The sequence below is a fragment of the Nerophis ophidion genome, linkage group LG11 (genome assembly GCF_033978795.1).
Source record: "Nerophis ophidion isolate RoL-2023_Sa linkage group LG11, RoL_Noph_v1.0, whole genome shotgun sequence".
Classification (NCBI taxonomy): Eukaryota; Metazoa; Chordata; class Actinopteri; order Syngnathiformes; family Syngnathidae; genus Nerophis; species Nerophis ophidion.
In genome coordinates this window covers 48,852,767-48,871,246 of record NC_084621.1, presented here as the reverse complement: position 1 = coordinate 48,871,246, position 18,480 = coordinate 48,852,767, and the positions used below count along the sequence as shown (strand labels likewise).

General features: G+C 35.9%; 1 protein-coding gene across 1 annotated transcript in view; it reads left to right on the top strand.

Moving 5' to 3' along the window:
• Nucleotides 1-18,480, top strand: part of LOC133562214 (lysophosphatidylcholine acyltransferase 1) — a 42,710-nt gene extending 24,230 nt beyond the window's left edge. The window contains exons 7-14 of the mRNA XM_061916189.1: nt 4,006-4,040; nt 4,264-4,318; nt 7,367-7,449; nt 8,052-8,177; nt 8,479-8,632; nt 11,914-12,012; nt 12,458-12,599; nt 15,301-18,480. Coding sequence (XP_061772173.1) covers nt 4,006-4,040; nt 4,264-4,318; nt 7,367-7,449; nt 8,052-8,177; nt 8,479-8,632; nt 11,914-12,012; nt 12,458-12,599; nt 15,301-15,527 — 921 coding nt within the window. The 3' untranslated portion in view covers nt 15,528-18,480. The remainder of the gene's footprint in view (nt 1-4,005; nt 4,041-4,263; nt 4,319-7,366; nt 7,450-8,051; nt 8,178-8,478; nt 8,633-11,913; nt 12,013-12,457; nt 12,600-15,300) is intronic.

The window sequence follows — 18,480 nt, the reverse complement described above, 5'->3', positions numbered from 1 at the left end:
AACATGTAATGCTGTTTTTTAGTCAACATTTTGCATTGATTATGTTTTATAGACAGTCTTCAAGCTGCTTTTCTAACCGTCTCTTTGGGATGCAGCGTTTTGTTGGCGGTCTTATTTACATGGCTCCACTTCGACAACGTTTTCTCCCCACCAGCAATGTGGCAGTTTTTAAAGCTTCCATATTGAGTCTACTGACAGATACAAGTTTGAACTATAATCTACTGCTTATAGTTCAGCTCTGGAGAGTGATGTCTGGGGGTCTCTGCTGGAGCTGTTGTCCCCGCGACACGATTCCGGATAAGCGGTTGAAGATGGATGGTTGAAGCTACTTTGTATTAGAAATGGCAACAGTGGTAGATGCATGTGCCAATACAAACCAGTCTGCTCCACAACAAAAGGACAGAGAAAAATGAGCTTATTGACAACATCGTCAGACTGCAATTGCAAACTTGCGCAAAGATCTTCAGGAAAAGGTTCTTCCACATATGGAGATATCCACTGACGTCACAACTGGTAAAAACGTCACACATTGGGAAAATTCCAAACTGTTCCTTTGGAGAAAGTATGAAGGAAGTAAAGATTGTTTTATAAATATCTTGCCATGCCTCAATAGTTTGATTTTAAATGTACGGCTCTTATGCAGATCCTGAATACAGAAAAACAGGTACCAATATGTAAAAAAAGTTGGGGTCCCCTTTAAACAATATTTGAGTTAGTACACGCACGTCACCATTTTTCTCACTAAATATATTTGCAAAGGTGATATTGACATTCCACGCGAAGTTGGTAACAACCCAAGTAATGCATATATACGAGGAATGTAGAGCCAATAAGATCAGAAATTACGTTGGTGTAATAGTGGGAAATGACACTGAGAAAAGTATTATAAACACACCAGCTAGTATTTATTTAATATGTTGTACAAAAGCATGTTTGCAATGACATTTTCTATGGAGAAACTATAGTCCCATGCATTGCTATGGTGTAATTTTGGAACGTTCCTCTACACAAGCAGTCTTTAAATCTTGAAGGTTCTGTGGGCTTCTTTTTTGGACCTTGAGTTTCAGTTCATTCCATAGATTTTGATGGGATTCAAGTCAGTTGACTGGCAGGGCCATCCTAGCAGCTTTATTTATTTATTTTTTACACGAATTGAGAGTTTCCTTGGCAATATGTTTAGGATCATTATCCTGCTGAAATGTCCACCCTCATTTAATTTTTATCATCCTCGCAGATGATAGAAAATGTTTGTTAAGAATGTCTTGATGCCCATTCATCCTTGCTTCAATAATGTGAAGTTTACCAGTACCATTTGCTAAAAATCAGCCCACACTATCATGTTCCCTGAACTTTGCTGTTTTTAGGGTGATGTGCAGTGCCATTTGTCCTCCAAATGTTGTGTGCATTATGGGATCCAAACAGCTAAATTTTGCTCTCAACAGACCAAACCATATTCTCCAAGTATTTACTGACTTGTCCAAATGTTGTTGGCAAACTTTAAACAAGCTTTAACAATGTACAAACCCCCTTTCCATATGAGTTGGGAAAGTGTGTTAGATGTAAATATAAACGGAATACAATGATTTGCAAATCATTTTCAACCCATATTCAATTGAATGCACTACAAATACAAGATATTTGATGTTCAAACTCATAAACTTTTTTTTTTGCAAATAATAATTAACTTAGAATTTCATGGCTGCAACACGTGTCAAAGTAGTTGGGAAAGGGCATGTTCACCACTGTTACATTACATTTTCTTTTAACAACACTCAATAAACGTTTGGTAACTGAGGAAACTAATTGTTGAAGCTTTGAAAGTGGAATTTTTACCATTCTTGCTTGATGTACAGCTTAAATTGTTCAACAGTCCAGGGTCTTGTTGTCGTATGTTACGCTTCATAATGCGCCACATATTTTCGATGAGAGACATGTCTGGACTGCAGGCGGGCCAGGAAACTACTCAAATTATTTTATTATGAAGACACACTGTTGTAGCACATGGCTTGGCATTGTTTTGCTGAAATATGTTAACGTTGCTTGGACTAATACACCCCCATACCATCACAGATGCTCGCTGTTGAAATTTGCGCCTATAATAATCCGGATGGTTATTTTCCTCTTTGTTCCGGAGGACACCACGTCCACAGTTTCCAAATATAGATTGAAATGTGGACTCGTCAGACCAGAGAACATTTTGCATCAGTCCATCTTAGATGAGCTCGGGCTCAGCGAAGCCGGCGGCGTTCCTGGGTGTTGTATATAAATGGCTTTCGCTTTGCATAGTAGAGTTTTAATTTGCACTTACAGATGTAGCGACCAACTGTAGTTACTGACAGCGGTTTTATGAAGTGTTCCTGAACCCATGTTGTGATATCCTTTACACACTGATGTCGGTTTTTGATGCAGTACCGCCTGAGGGTTCAAAGGTCCGTAATATCATCGCTTGCGTGCAGTGATTTCTCCAGATTCTCTGAACCTTTTGATGATTTTTACAGACCGTAGATGGGAAAATCCCTAAATTCCTTGCAATAGCTCGTTGAGAAATGTTGTTCTAAAACTGTTCGACAATTTGCTTACAAATTGGTAACCCTCGCCCCATCCTTGTCTGAGAATTACTTAACATTTCATGGAAGCTGCTTTTATACCCAATCATGGCACCCACCTGTTCTCAATTAGCCTGCACACCCGTGGGATGTTCCAAATAAGTGTTTGATGAAAATTCCTCAACTTTATCAGTATTTATTGCCACCTTTCCGAACTTCTTTGTCACGTATTGCTGGCATCAAATTCTAAAGTTAAGGATTATTTGAAAAAAATAAAAAACATTTTTTATCAGTTTTAACATCAAATATGTTGTCATTGTAGCATATTCAACTAAATATGGGTTGAAAATGATTTGCAAATCATTGTATTCCGTGTATATTTACATCTAACACAATTTCCCAACTCATATGGAAACGGGGTTTGTAAAAGGTAAACAAATGCGATCAAAAGTTTGTTACAATATAGAAAATTGGAGTCACTCTATTCTGCCTATAAAGCCCTTAAAACCACATTCAAACACCTCCATTAAGCTTTTATATACATGATGTAAGGAAGTATGTAATGTATTAACAAGCACATGTATAATTACATTCAATATATACGTATTTTGATCATTTTAAGCATATGCTGCGCATTAATTAAAAAAACGCATCACGATGTTTGCTATTTTTTTACCATCACTTATTGCTGCTCACTGCAGACGACTTTGAGAGCCAAAAAACATAATAAAACATCACTTACTGTCCAAGGTCTGCTGTCATTAGGATGTCGACTTCTAGGATGTTCATATATACCCATTTAAAGGAAGAATGACTCCTAATCCTCGCAAAGAAAACGGGGATGGAACCAACTGTCTTTATGTCGTTCTCACCATTCCAGTCCGAGGCATTATTTATGATGCAGAATAAAGTTTGAAAAGCAAGGAAACGCGGAAGCAGCTGATCAGTCGATTATGTCAACATTGCACTCATCTCGCACACTGAAAATAGTTTGTCTGTTAGTACCTAAATTAAGATTTGTTGGGGTTTTGTGGATGGTTATTTATTGGGTTTTATGGGCAAAATAGAGGACCTTCCATTGACTCCGCTGTACGCAGACTTTTATTTACATGTTAGAATGCATAAAATAAACATACATCTGTTGTCATGTCTTTCAGGATGATGATTGTGAACGATATGCAAAAGTCCTTAAATTTTTTAGTAAATTTTTGTTCTATTTTCTTTTGTATGTATAGACTACTTGGATTGTTCCCAACATGATGATTTTTTTTATGCCAACTGCAACTTTGAAAATATATTTAATGATAAAATGGTGATTGTTAAATACTTATATTCAGAGGCTGTATAGTTTAGTGAAGGGATGTTATGTGCTTTCCTGTATTGGCCCGTAACACAATTTAAAAAAGACTGTTCAAAATGTACTTGATGTGAATCTTAATGTATTTCTATTTTTTTCAAGGACACAATCACATGGACTTGGCAAGGGCCTGGAGCGTAAGTAATTTTCTTTGAATGTACAATGCCACGGTCTTTGGCTTTTTTTCAATACAGCCACTGTAAATGTACACATAACCAACAATCTTTTTTGTTTCAAGAACATTGTTTCTCCGAAAAATATTACTTTCTGCCTTTATTGCTGTATATTTAGTTTCTTTACTCGGTTACCTCTCAATCTAAGCTTTGCATTTGTTTTTATTCATTACTTATTTTAATCCAGGTTTGAGATCTTGTGGCTGACACTCTGCCAGCTACACAATGAGTTTGAAATAGAGGTAAGTGTAAAACCATTTGTTTGTATATACTCTACCTTACAAAAGTAAGTTTTCCCCTCACATATCTGCAAAATATACTGTAAGTCACCACATAGCTTGTATGTCTCAACCACTGGCAACAAAAAAAGAAGAAAAGTACACTCTGAACTGAAAATGTCAAATTGTTCCCAAAGTGACAATATTTCCAGCACGGCCTTATCTCTTGGACATTATGTTCTAAAGAATTTTAAGGGGAACTGAACTTTTTTGGGGAATTTTGCCAATTGTTCACAATAATTATGACAAGAAGACAAAAGTTTTTTTGTTTTTTTTTCCGCTATCTAACTTGTAAAAATAATTTTGTTCTTGGTGGCTAACAATGCAGCTAATCGGAGCAATACATTCTACCTCTAAATCCATTTAAAATGCATTCAAAAGCCGTCAACAATACCGCATTCACGTTACATAACCTGTATAATAACCAAGCTGTAGCAACATTGTAAAAACACTGAGGAACTCTTTCACTAGCATAGTACGGTAACACATCGGCATGCTTCGGTATTGCCGTTAAAGCTAACTACGACAAGAGATAAGCTGGATTCTGTGTCAACACAAAACGCATTTGAGCTTGCGATAAGACACCAATTTATACTGACTGAAAAACATGAACAATAATATTATTGTAACTTTAAAGTATTAGCCCACATTTCATGTTTTGTTTGTACACAGCTTGCCAGACAGCGTATGTACTGTAGTAGTAATAACACGCATAACGTGCTGCGTGTATCATATTTAAAGTGTGACCCACTCGATGGACAGTTGTGCGTTGGTTCCAGTTGGCCGGGGAGTTTTTTTCCGTTTATTTGAGTAGGCAAGGCAAGGCAGCTTTATTTGTATAGCACTTTTCATACACAAGGCAGACTCAAAGTGCTTCACAGACAACAAAGTGAAATGAAATAAAATAAAAGCAAAATTAAAATGCAGACAATAAAAATGAAAACATTGCGGACGTTAAAAGTTAAAAGATTTAGCTGAAAGCTAAGATGAACGTAAACGTTTTCATTTTAGTTTTAAAAGTAGTCAGAGTTGGGGAAAGTCTGACACCTTCAGGAAGTTTATTCTAGCTATTTGTTGAATAGTGACTGAATGATGCGCTCCCTTGATTTGAGTTTACACTCGGAACCGCTAACAGATTGGTCTCAGATCTTAGTAATCTAGAGGGCTTATATAGTGGGAGCATATCAGTGATGTACTTCGGCCCGAGACCATGTAGTGCTTTATATGTGAGCAGGAGGATTTTGAAATCAATTCTCTGATGTACAGGGAGCCAATGTAAGGATTTAAAAATTGGTGTAATGTGCTGACATTTTTTGGTCTTTGTTAGAACTGTAGCAGCAGCAGAGTAAGCACTTCTTTGTCGAAATAGCTTGGCTTCAAGTTCCACATTTACAGTTTTAAATCAAGCCAACCTCACTCTTTTGTCTTCCGTTTGCTCAAATGTCTCACCCTTCATGCTCGCTTCTATAAGCAACAGTTCATCCTCGGTTTATTTTAGTTTAAAAAAGACAAGGTTTTGAATCCTTATTTGACTAAAAATAGTCGTTTTCTTTGTCAATTACAAAGTCTGCCATGATTAGAAAACACACTTGTTTTTTCCCGGAAGTAGAAACACACAGTTGTTGCCAGAAGTCGGAAGTGCCTTGCTATGAAAATGGAAGTCAGTGCGTGGAAGAAATCAGTTCCCGCAATGATTAAAATGACCAAAATACTGTAAATATTGTATACATATAATTTTTGTTATAAACATGTCTGCTACTATATTAAATACAGACTTGCAGTGTGTATATAAAACGTTGATGGAGGGTTTCAAAGTTGCTTTGAAGGCAACAATGCACTGGCCGCATTTTCCAAGCGTATTTTATCATCTTCAAAAACCTGAAAAAAAAGATGTGTTCTTGTCTGTTGTAATGATTGTGAATAGGCAAAATTTCACACAAAAAAGTGCAGTTCCCCTTTTAACGTGTTTCCTCTGAAATGTGCTTCCTCTTCTCACTCATTGTACTATTGGATGTTATACCTTGTGCGCTTTTAGCTTCCAATGTACCAAAGGTGCGAAATAGGAAAACAAAGAAAAGATCCTTAATATCTTCAGTTAAAAATGTAGTTCATTCCTTTGCCTTCTACTTTTGTTTACCTGGAAGCGTCAACGTACTGTGCATCCGGAAAGTATTCATAGTGCTTCACTTTTTTCCACATTTTGCTATTTTACAGCTTTATTCCAAAATAGACTACATTCATTTTAGTCCTCAAACTTTTACACTCAAAACGCTATAATGCCAATGTGAAATACTTTTTTTTTTTTTTTTTGCAAATGTGTTGAAATTCATAAACTAAGATATCACATGTACATAAAATTATTCACAGCCTTAGTTCAGTGCTTTGTTGATTCACCGTTGGCAGAAAATACATCCTCTTTATTTTTGAATATATTGCCCCAAGCTTGGTACACCTAATTTTTGGACAGTCTCGTCCATTCGTCCTCGCAACACCCCAGAAGCGCCATCAAGTTTGATGGGAAGCTTCAGTGCAAAGCTATTGTCAAATCTCTCCAGATATTTAAGTCTGGACGACTCAAGGCCTTTTACAAATTTGTTCTAAAACTATTCCTTTTGGCAATTGTGTTTTCAGTACAACCCATATGTTATTTTTAAGGAGTTGTACATTTACACACATAAGATGTACTCTGCTTTACATGATCTCACTGTGTAATTTATTTAGTGTTAAGTATTTGCAGAAAATATATGCATACTAGCTTATGAGGCACTTAATGCATCTCACACAGTAATGCTATTTGTTTCTGTACAAATTGGTAATTCCTTAAGTAAGTGCGGTTGTCAGTTTTGCTTTTCCGTACTTACAGGATTAGTCTGCATCTCATAGTTCCTCACATATAAGGTCTATTCCTGTTAATTTACCTGCATTAATTTCACATCTTTTAAAGGGGATAACAGTGTTTGACATTACATTATAATGTATTTAAATAATTTATTGAGCATTCTCTTTCCTCAGTTTCTTCCAATTTATACACCCTCTGAGGATGAGAAAATAAATCCTGCTCTCTTTGCCATCAATGTGAGGCGTGTCATGGCTGAGTAAGTACTAAGTGTTGTGTATTTGTATTTTGTAAATTCAGAAAACAATCTCATGTATATGTATGTCTACTTAAAAGTTTTACAGCTAACCAGTCTACACCAAATGTTACACTTGACTTAAGTTTTACAGCAAATGCATTTGCATACATTCACCCATTTATGATCATTTTATTAGGGATTTTATTAAGGTATTTGTTGCTCCATTTTTTTGACCCTTGTTGCTGTTTTTTTATTTTTTTATTATTTAGTTAGATTTTTACAACATAAATAAAAAAATAAAAAACTTTTGAATTACTTTAGACACCATAGTCCGTAGTGGGCTTGTGAAGTAGCTGCAACTTTTTGAGAAACCAAATTTTATAATATTACATCAGTTGGAGGAGAAGATGTTCATAAAGGTAGGCTGTCTGGCCTCTATTACTCATATATAGACAGGAAATAATGTACAGCACTACAAGCCGATCAAACACAGCTGTTATGGTCCAAAACTGAAATTGGAAGTAAAACCAGTGAAAGGCAACATGATCAGCGATCAATGAATACATTTTAGCAGGTTTAGATATGGTATATTGAAGATTTGTTATTGTCTTTATTTTGAACAGAGCCTTAGGAGTCCCCATTACAGATTATTCATTTGAGGACTGCCAGCTTGCCATGGCAGACGGCCACCTGAGACTACCAGTTGACACCTGCCTGTTGGAGTTTGCTAAACTTGTTAGGAGATTGGGGTAAGATATCCCAAATTCATGGCACAGGAAACTGAGTTTGATTTGACCATCGTATAAAGAAAGTGTTTCTACATATTGATTACACGTCCCGATATGGTGGCCTCTTAAATAAATCAAATTCCAGGAAAACTAATGAGTCATTGAAACAACTGTGTTGGAAGCAATACTAATATGATACACAGATCTATAATGGTTGTTAAGGAAGTTAAACAATTGACCGATGGGCCAAGATTCTTACTTCTAAATGATTTGCTTTTCTGAATAATACACAGTATTGATTGAACTGTATGTCCCATTAAAGGCTGAAACCCCAAAAGACTGAAAAGGTTCTGCAGGAGTATGGGAACCGTTCCAGGAAGCTGGAAGAACAGAAGCTCTGCTTGGATGACTTGGCTCAGTTCTTGGATGTGCCTGTTTCAGACATGCTACGAGATATGTTTGCCCTTTTTGATGAGGTCAGAGCTTACTGTCCTAGCCGAATTGTCTTATAAGTTTGAGAAATTGTATTTATTATATGTTTTATGTAATTTAGTTTTTTCAGTAAAATTATTGCCAGAAAGGTTTTTGTGTGCCCTGTCTCCGTTATCATCTGTTTGCCTGCAAATAATTTTGCTGAACAGACTGCCCAAACAAAGACTTCCACACATTGGGGACTCAGTCTCTGTGTACAATGGATTTTGAGTTTTGTAGAGTTAGGACACGGTATACAGATTACAGCAAGGGAATTCTTGAATCAATATTATATTGTGTTTGCGGGTGGTTTATTTGTTATAAACCACGTACAGAACGATGAACAACACCATATATGTAAGTATGTTTAAATAAGTACATTTTTGTATATCACCTTTCACAGACAAAAAGCCACAAAGTGCTTTCATACACAATTGATATATATGGAAAAAAAACAGGCCAAAATAAAAACACTATAACAATATAAAAGACAATTTAAAAATCATAGCAGCCCAAGAGAAGCTATTTAAAAGCTGGAACAGTCATTAAGTTTGCTTTTAAAGATGCCAACTGAGCGCAATGGGGGCAAAAAAATCATTCCAAAGCATGGGAGCAACTGCCTGAAAAGATTGATGACCTTTAGTCTGAAAACAAGTGTGTGGAACCTTCAGCAGATTCTAATCCAAAGACCTCAGAGCCCGAGTTGGGGTGTGAGGCTGAATCAGACCACTGATAAAGGAAGGAGCCTAACGTCTCCTTTCTTCATCCTATCAAACACTGCATAATTCTGTGAGTGTTTGGCAAATATGCTTTTAGACAGTCTGCATTTTTACTATATACTTTTTTATTGAGTCCAGCTGCAAAATGGCCCACCACTGGTCAAAAGGAATGTGTTGTGTAGTTAAGCGCTCTTTTCGCGCACACATCTAATTGTCATCTGATGTAAACTTAGTGTGTGCATACAGTTGTTGTTCTTGAATATAACACAAGTGCCAATGCCGGCACTTTGAAAAATATGGTGAAAAAATATAAATATTTCAACAATTTTTAAGTAAAAAGCAACAAGGGATTTAAGTATACCAACTATACAGTTATTGTGATCACAGGTAACGTTATAACACTGGTGTTGAATGTGTTAAATAGTACTCTTAAAAATGAAGTATTTTAACTTAAGTTTTATTTACACATTTTAAGAGACAAAGTATATACTTTCTTGCTTACTAAGAGCCGTATTATATATGACTGTTTGTATGTTTATCTTCTGTTTTAATTTGTAAAGGGTTTAAAGTAGTTTTTAAAAAAGCAAAACGAGTGTGGCATTAACAGTTTGATGTCAGACAGGTTAATTTTCTGTTGACACATCCATGTCATATTCCTCCGACCCACCATTCTGTTCTAAGAGAACACAGCTTGTAGGTTCAATGTGCACTATTGAATAGCTTAGTTGCTCAGACAGCAATGTTTTTATATACTTTGAATGGGGTATGCTGTTATTGTCTTGTATTCATTTTAGCATTTAAAGGGGAACATTATCACAATTTCAGAAGGGTTATAACCAATAAAAAGCAGTTCCCAGGTGCTTTTTTTTTTTTTTTTTTTTAAAGTTCTTTTAAAAATTTTACCCATCACGCAATATCATGAAAAACGGCTTCAAAGTGCCTGATTTTAACCATCGTTATATCCACCCGTCTATTTCCTGTGATGTCACTGTGTGAAGCCACCACAAACAAACATGGCGGATAGAACATAAAGTTATTGCGACATTAGCTCGGATTCAGACTCGGATTTCAGTGGCTTAAGCGATTCAACAGATTACGCATGTATTGAAATAGATGGTTGTAGTGTGGAGGCAGGTAGCAAAAACAAAATTGAAGAAGAAACTGAAGCTATTGAGCCATATTGCTTTGAACCATATGCAAGCAAAACCGACGAAAACGATACGACAGCCAGTGACATGGGAGAAAGCGAGGACGAAGTAGGATATCGCCTTCTAACCAACGATTGGTATGTGTTTGTTTGGCATTAAATGTGGGTGGAGGGAAAGGCTGGATGCAAATATAGCTACAAATGAGGCATAATGATGCAATATGTACATGCAGCTAGCCTAAATAGCATGTTAGCATCGATTAGATTGCAGTCATGCCGTAACCAAATATGTCTGATTAGCACTCCTCATAAGTCAATAACATCAACAACACTCACCTTTGTGATTTCGTTGACTTTATCGTTTGAAGAAATACATCTGCTTTGCGTGTCGCAGGATATCCACACATTCTTGCCATCTCATCAGTGTGCAGAACAAACGAGGGAATTTTGCATATTTTGACCACTATTGCAACCTGAATCCGTCTCTGTTCGTGTTGTTACACCTTCCGACAACACCGACGAGGCATGATGTTTCCAAGGGACCGGAAAACAGTCGAAAAAATGGAAAATAACAGCTGATTTGACTTGGTGTGTGTAATGTGTTTGAGAAAATGGCGGGTCGCTTCACGATGTGACGTCAGGGGTGAAAGGTCATTGCTCCAACAGGCAAACAATTGAAAGGCGTTTAAATCGCCAAATTCACCCTTTTAGAGTTCGGAAATCGGTTAAAAAAACATGGTCTTTTTTTGCAACATCAAGGTATATATTGACGCTTACATAGGTCTGGTGCTAATGTTCCCCTTTAAGATGGCTAGCCAGTCAATAAAGCACTTGCTTGCTTCTCCAGTTAATAATCTGTATAATATATGGGTACATGGGCTTATCAATCACAGTTTTGAGATCATTTTTAATTTAAAACTGTAATCCTAATGGTCATGAGTTTTACCACGGTTAGATACTTATACAATTTATCGTTACAGCCCTAGTAGCAACGTATTAACTGGTCTGTTTGGCTTTTCCTTCCCTTGCTGCTGATTGCCCTCTTTGTCAACAAGAGGTTTTTAAAAAGATGAAAAGATTTTAAATGTTCTTTTATCCATTTCAGTAATATACATTCTCCAAAATGTTCTGTTTGCAAAACTCTTAATTTTTCTATATTAATAATGTTTTGTGTTAACATTTTGGATGTTTGGAACGGATTAATTGGATTATTTCTTCTGGGGAAAAAATTGCCCAGTTTCTGTGCAATTAACTTTTTGGAACGGAATAATATTAATAATTGAGGTACCTGTATATCATATGTATATTGTGCTATCTCATAAATGCTAATGTTAACTGACTTTGTTGCCACCTAAAGGAATACATTAAGGGACATGATCACTGATTTCATATTTTCTATGTGCTACCTTCACTTTTCTAGCATGAAGAAAACAGCATGGATGTCAGAGAATACGTGATAGCCTTATCTGTTGTATGCAGACCTGCTAAAACTCTGGAAACAATGAAATTGGCTTTTAAGGTGAGTTTTTTTTTTGGTTTAAACCAATCTAATTGCTGTTTTAAATCGTTTTCATAAACGCTTCTTTAGTAGAACACCAACGATATCCACACAGCTTTTTAGGATCATTTTTGTTTTTGGTATAAAACAAATTGACATGTAATGTTAAAAAAAAAAGTGATTGCCGTTACGTTTGCTTTTAAGGTTATTCAACTAAACTCTTGGTCTGGTAGCGTGAATTTGCCTAAATCATGTCCGTTTTCTTTCATACTTTAATAATGTCTTCAATGTACTTTATGAATGAGGGTCTCATGAAATGTTTTAAATTCAAAGATATTACCACAATTTATAAACATCTAATGGTGCTCTAAGAAGTCTTTTTTAGTCTCAAAGGCAAGGTAAAGTATGTGACCGCAACAGTCCAAAGCAATTGATATATATTATGCTTATAATATGTATTTACCAGATGTTTGAGGCAGACGAGGATGGCGCTATCACAGAGACAGAGTTGGCAGTTATTCTGCAGACCGCTTTGGGAGTGAGTCACCTCAATGTAACACGACTGTTTGCTGCCATTGACAGTGAAGACACGGGGAAGATCACATTTGGTAAGAACTAACAATCACGTATACAGTTAGACATGGAAAGGTTATTTACACAGTACAATTCGAACGCAAGGCACATCTCAATGAATTTGAATATTTTTCAAAACTAATATATTTTACCAGTTTAATTCAAGATATAAAACTCTTATACAGTGTAATACCTTTACAAGAGCAATTGGTGACATGATCGAAGTTGTAGCTCAAAACTCTCGTATCTAAAATCCACGTTGCCCATTGAAAGGAATTTAAAGGCCTACTGAAATGAGATGTTCTTATGTAAACGGGGATAGCAGGTCCATTCTATGTGTCATACTTGATCATTTCGCGATATTGCCATATTTTTGCTGAAAGGATTTAGTAGAGAACATCGACGATAAAGTTCGTAACTTTCGGTGCTAAGACTAAAGCCCTGCCTCTACCGGTAGTCGCAGACGATGACGTCACATGTTGATGGCTTTTCATATATTCACATTGTTTATAATGGGTGCCTCTAACAAAAAGTGCTATTGAGACCGAGAAAACGACAATTTCCCCATTAATTTGAGCGAGGATGAAAGATTTGTGTTCGAGGATATTGATAGCGACGGACTAGGAAAAAAAAGGTAAAAAGTTAAAAAAAAAAAAAAAACGCGTTTGCATTGGGACCGATTCTGATGTTTTTAGACACACTTAGTAGGATAATTCTGGGAAATCCAGAATTTTCTCACCGAAACCTGCTGGTTGACATGTGGTGGGGATCCATGTTCTCTTGACCGCGCTCTGATCCATAGGAAAGTTTCACTTCCAGGAATTTTAAACAAGGAATCACTGTGTGTTTGTGTGGCTAAAAGCTAAAGTTTCCCAACTCCATCTTGCTACTTTGACTTCTACAATATTAATTGAACAAATTGCAAAAGATTCAGCAACACAGTTCTCCAAAATACTGTGTAATTATGCAGTTAAAGCAGACGATATTTAGCTGTGTGTGTGCGCGTGGCGCTCATACTTCCTAAAAACCCGTGACGTCTTGCGTATACATCATCGTTACACAACGTTTTTAAGACGAAACTGCCGGGAAATTTAAAATTGCAATTTAGTGAACTAAAAAGGCCGCATTGGCATGTGTTGCAATGTTAATATTTCATCATTGATATATAGACTGCGTGGTGGGTAGTAGTGGGTTTCAGTAGGCCTTTAAATCAATTTAAATGGTGTTTGATCCCCCTAAAATGGCAACATTTTAGCATGTAACATGCACTTCAAGAAGAAAAACATACTTTTTAGACGTTAACTATTGTAGGAAAAACTCTACAACTAGTAGTTTTACTAGGTACTGTAATTATGTGCAGCATTTATCTTGGGTGAGCAACAGTGTGGAAGTTGGCTTCACTTTAGCCGTAGGATATTCGCCTCGTTAGCTACATGGGCAGTTAACACCTCTGCAGTGTCTCGTTCAAGCTGCTTCCCCTTCGGTCAAACCATCAGCAGCTTTCCAATATTTTAGTGGGTGCAGGAAACGCCTTTTGAATTTTGTTTGGCTTCAGTGTGGTGCCTTCACGGGGGCCCAAATTGTTCAACAACTTCACCTTAAAGTAGCATTAAAAGTAGAGTTTAAGCACTAATTGTAAACTTTTCCCAATGCTTAGTTATTTTTTTAAGAGTCTTTTAAATTGTTTGAAAATATACCATGTTTAATGGGTTTATCTTAAGCTAACCTGAATATTTACCTGCAAGCAAAGCAAAAATAATCGTTTGTGTGAAACGATTGTTTGTACTTTTTTTAATGAACCTTTAATTCAATTAGATCATTTTGTTAAAAACAAACAGTATTATTAGGGAAAAAAAGTCTGTAAATATTTTATTTGTGGAAAATAAAAAATGTAACATCATTAAAACAAAGTGTACACTATTCTAACTCTTGTCAGTGAGTCGATAGCAGGACCACCATCTTCTGAGACAAGTACTAACAAAGTGTGCCACAGGAGTGAGATAAATCACCAGGGAATTATTGTTTTGATATTCAAATCAATGAGATAGTAAGAAGTGGATATGAATATGTTAGACGTAAGATTCCTTTAAATAACGTTTTTGGCATTCATAAATTGACATTTTACATATGTGCTTCTTAATGCAAAGCAAGGGGCCCTATGCACATTTGGGGGAGGTACAGAGGAGCCGAGGCATGACGTGTGTATGAGGGAGAGCGAGAAAGGGGCAAGACAAGGATGGCATTGACGTGCCTCAGTTATAGATTATATCATTTACACATGCATAAACAGCTGTTAAATACAGCAAACGACAACTTGGATTAATTCCCTGCTCATTGCTTTGGTGCCGCTTCTAGTATGGCACCCCTATGTGCAGTTTATACTGGAAACCATTCGCAACACTGACAGTTTTCTATACATTTACTACACATTTATGTGAATTATCAGAAAGTTAAATACTGTAAACTACTGAGCCACATTAAAAAACTGTAGCCTTTAATTTGTACCTTTTTGTTTTAATTAAATTCCTGAAATACAATGCATTTTGTGCAATATCAAATTATTGAGATGTGCCTGTATATGAAAACAAATTAAACGTTTGGATTTTTTCAAAGATATTTTGGTTTAAAAGTTAAACAATGTTCAGTTATTTTAATGACTGAAGCATTGGTGTATGAGTTTTAAATTAGGTTGTCTGCTCATTTATTTTTGGCGCTCTCCCGTTGTGTATTTCGCAGAGAATTTCAGGAGCTTTGTGGAGAAACACATTGACTTTGCAGAGGAGTACCTGTACACAGAAAATCCTGGTCTCAACAGTGGGAAAATCCAACAACAAACAAAGCCAAAACTTTTAATCCACAATGTGCGTGCCACTGCCGCCAAAATTACAAATGGAATATGCCCCGACTTCAGCCCCAAAGACCATGACCACTCAATACATGGACTCTTAAAGAAACACAAGTAAATAGTAGTGTTCGTAGGAGAAAACACAAACGTCTCTCCGGGAGAGAAGATGTTTTTGTGTGACGCATATTTGGTAGTAGTTGCATTTTTAAACTGTAAGGGACTATATTTCAGTACATACAAATCAGATGTTTACCTTACCCCTTTGCTAGTATTATGTCCAGACACATTTCTTGGTTTGGGTTTTGCATGATGATCGCAGTTTTCTATTACTTTAATTACTTTTGGTTTTTGTAGCAAGGGTTGTCAGAAGGCCAAGTTGGCTGTTTGGGATACAATACATACATACTTGAATTATTATAGTCTGGGTTTAGTTTTTTTTGGTATTTTTTTTCACGCCGCTATTCTGTATAGGCTCTGCATGTTTATATAGCAAGTGGAAATCATGCCTCGACAATGAAAGGAACAAAATTGTGGGAAATCTTGTTTGTAATTTTGTTTTACCTTTTTGCAGTTTTTTTTTTAAAGGTAGCTGCCTTTTAATTTAGCGAGTGCGGTGTGTTTGGACAGGTTTTATTTTAGGCAGTATTAAGGAATATTTATGTAACGAAGGACCACCCGAGTTGACCAGTGACAATTGCTGGATCACTTGAAGCAAGTTTACTGCATCAAGCCCACATTTGAGGTGAACCCGGGACACAGAGTTGAATGACATTTTTGCTATGAGCCTGTTCTTTACATATATTTATACTATATTTTTGATTTAGCTCAGGGTTCAACAAAACAAAAATGACAGACTTGTATGATGTCATCATTCTTGACTGGTTCTGTGCATGTCTTAAGTTTTTTTTTTTTTTTTTTTTTTCCACTGTAAGACGTGAATACTGTTCTACCCAGTCATTCTTACACTCATTCAAGTGTCTCTTATGCTGTGACGACACAACGTGGACCAAAAATATGTTTGGTGATTAGATGTCACCTACTATGCCTGTACTGTCCCTTCAGTCAGTGGTGTAATGGCTTTAAAGGAAAACAATGGTTTGGCTGGCTAAGATACATTTTGCAAAAGACATGTCATACCTAATTCCCTTTCTGCCTTACATTGCCGTATATTTGTCATCATTCCTATTCAGTTCACAGCATATATAATCGCCCAAAAATTTTTTATCTAAGGGTCCTATTTTTTTTAATTAACTCAGTACACTTACATGCAACATAAAATGCAAACAAATGTTTTGATCCAGTTTGAAACTACTACACAATTTCTGCCCCCCAAAAATAGTTTTCTTTCTTTCTCAATTGTTGTCATGTTGATTAAAATAGTAAAAGGGAAATTGGCACCTATCTTAAGCAGATTAACCTTAAATGGGTTGTTTCTCAAAGAAATGTATATGTATCTTGTTAGTTAGTTACACTGTTTGATTTATGCCATTCTTGCATGTATTGCTGTTCTGGCTTTCAGTGAAGCAATAGTAAACTTTTCTTAAGCCTTCTCAAATATTGTACTTTTGAAGAGTTCTAATATGTATTTTGAATATTCCAAATGCAGGACATTTTGTGAATTTTTGATATATGTATATGAATTATTTTTTATTATTTTTATTTTCACTGCCATTACAGAAATCTGTGATCTCTGCAAAGTGTCGGTGGGGGGAAATGAGCCACATTCCGTTTCTTTTCTTTGTATAATACTGAAGTGCTGTATTTCTCCACCGCAGTATAAAGTTCTATCGTTAAAATATTCCCATTTCTGCTAATAGTTGACCGCTCCAAAACTAAATGCAGATTTTGTAGGGAAACCGATAGCCTTGAATCTATATAGATTCTATGCTTACAATAAGAGAATGTATAGACAATCTTGTCACAATCAAGCTACTTAAAGCAAAATGAAGATTTATTTGTAAAATGTACACTTATTAGACCCTTTCTTTAAGGTTTTTTGTTTTGTTTATGAGTGTACATGTTGAGCTAAGCGTACTGCGAGTACAAACGTGTCAGGCCTTGAGGTGACCTGAGCATCGAATGACGGGCCACATTGCTTAAAGCTCCAGATTGTACACACATTTAAAACAAATAATTAATGAATCAGCTAAGTATTCATTTTCGTTGAGCCTTTGCTCTCTCAAGTTTGTATTTGTCCTTGCACTTTAGTCTTCTTTATTCTATAAAGAAAGGTCATATGAAGCATGTTAAGTTAGTTTGCCTTTTTGTTAGGAATAGTTATATCTATTATATGCTACACTAATAGGATTAGGCAATTAGAAAAAATTGCATCTCACGTTTATTCAGAGTTTTATTCAATTGTATGCCTAAAGTTCACTTTTTAGACCGACTTATGCTTTGTCTTGGACTGTTGAACATTTACAGCATGGAAATGAATGACTTTGCAAACTTGGCAACTTGTAATTGATTTAAATGAGTAGAAAAAAGCTTGGCCCGCAGAGTGGGAAATGTATTCAAATGTTTAAATGGATATTTTCCATGTTGATGTAAAATGACACCATTCAGATTTTGTAAATCTGGACAGAAAACCGACTGTGAAGTACTACTCAAACAAGGGTTTTACCTTAAATGAAATATTTTGAATCACATTAAATCCTCCCTGTGCTTTATTTTCTTTGTGTACTTCAAACGTTTAAATGCTCAAGTGAAACATATAGCTTATGTCTGTATTACACCTGCAAATTGTCCTTATAGGGGAGAAAACTTTTATTTTTTTCTTACTATAATTTGGAAACTTGTATATATGTTGCCTGCTAAAAACTGTTTGTCCAACATTGAGCCTAAGAAGAAAAATGTTGTGTACTCTTTACAGAGCGAATGTCTTTCTGATGGCTCACTGCTTTCGGACTAAAACTGTTTCTTTTGTATCTTTTCTTCACCTGTTTTCGTTTAGCAATTCATTTTAAAGAAGAGTCATTATGGCAAGCTACTTTAAATGTGTCTATTAAGGACTGCAATGATGTAACTTGTAAATGTGACTCTTGGATTTAATTAAAAAACACAAGCAAACA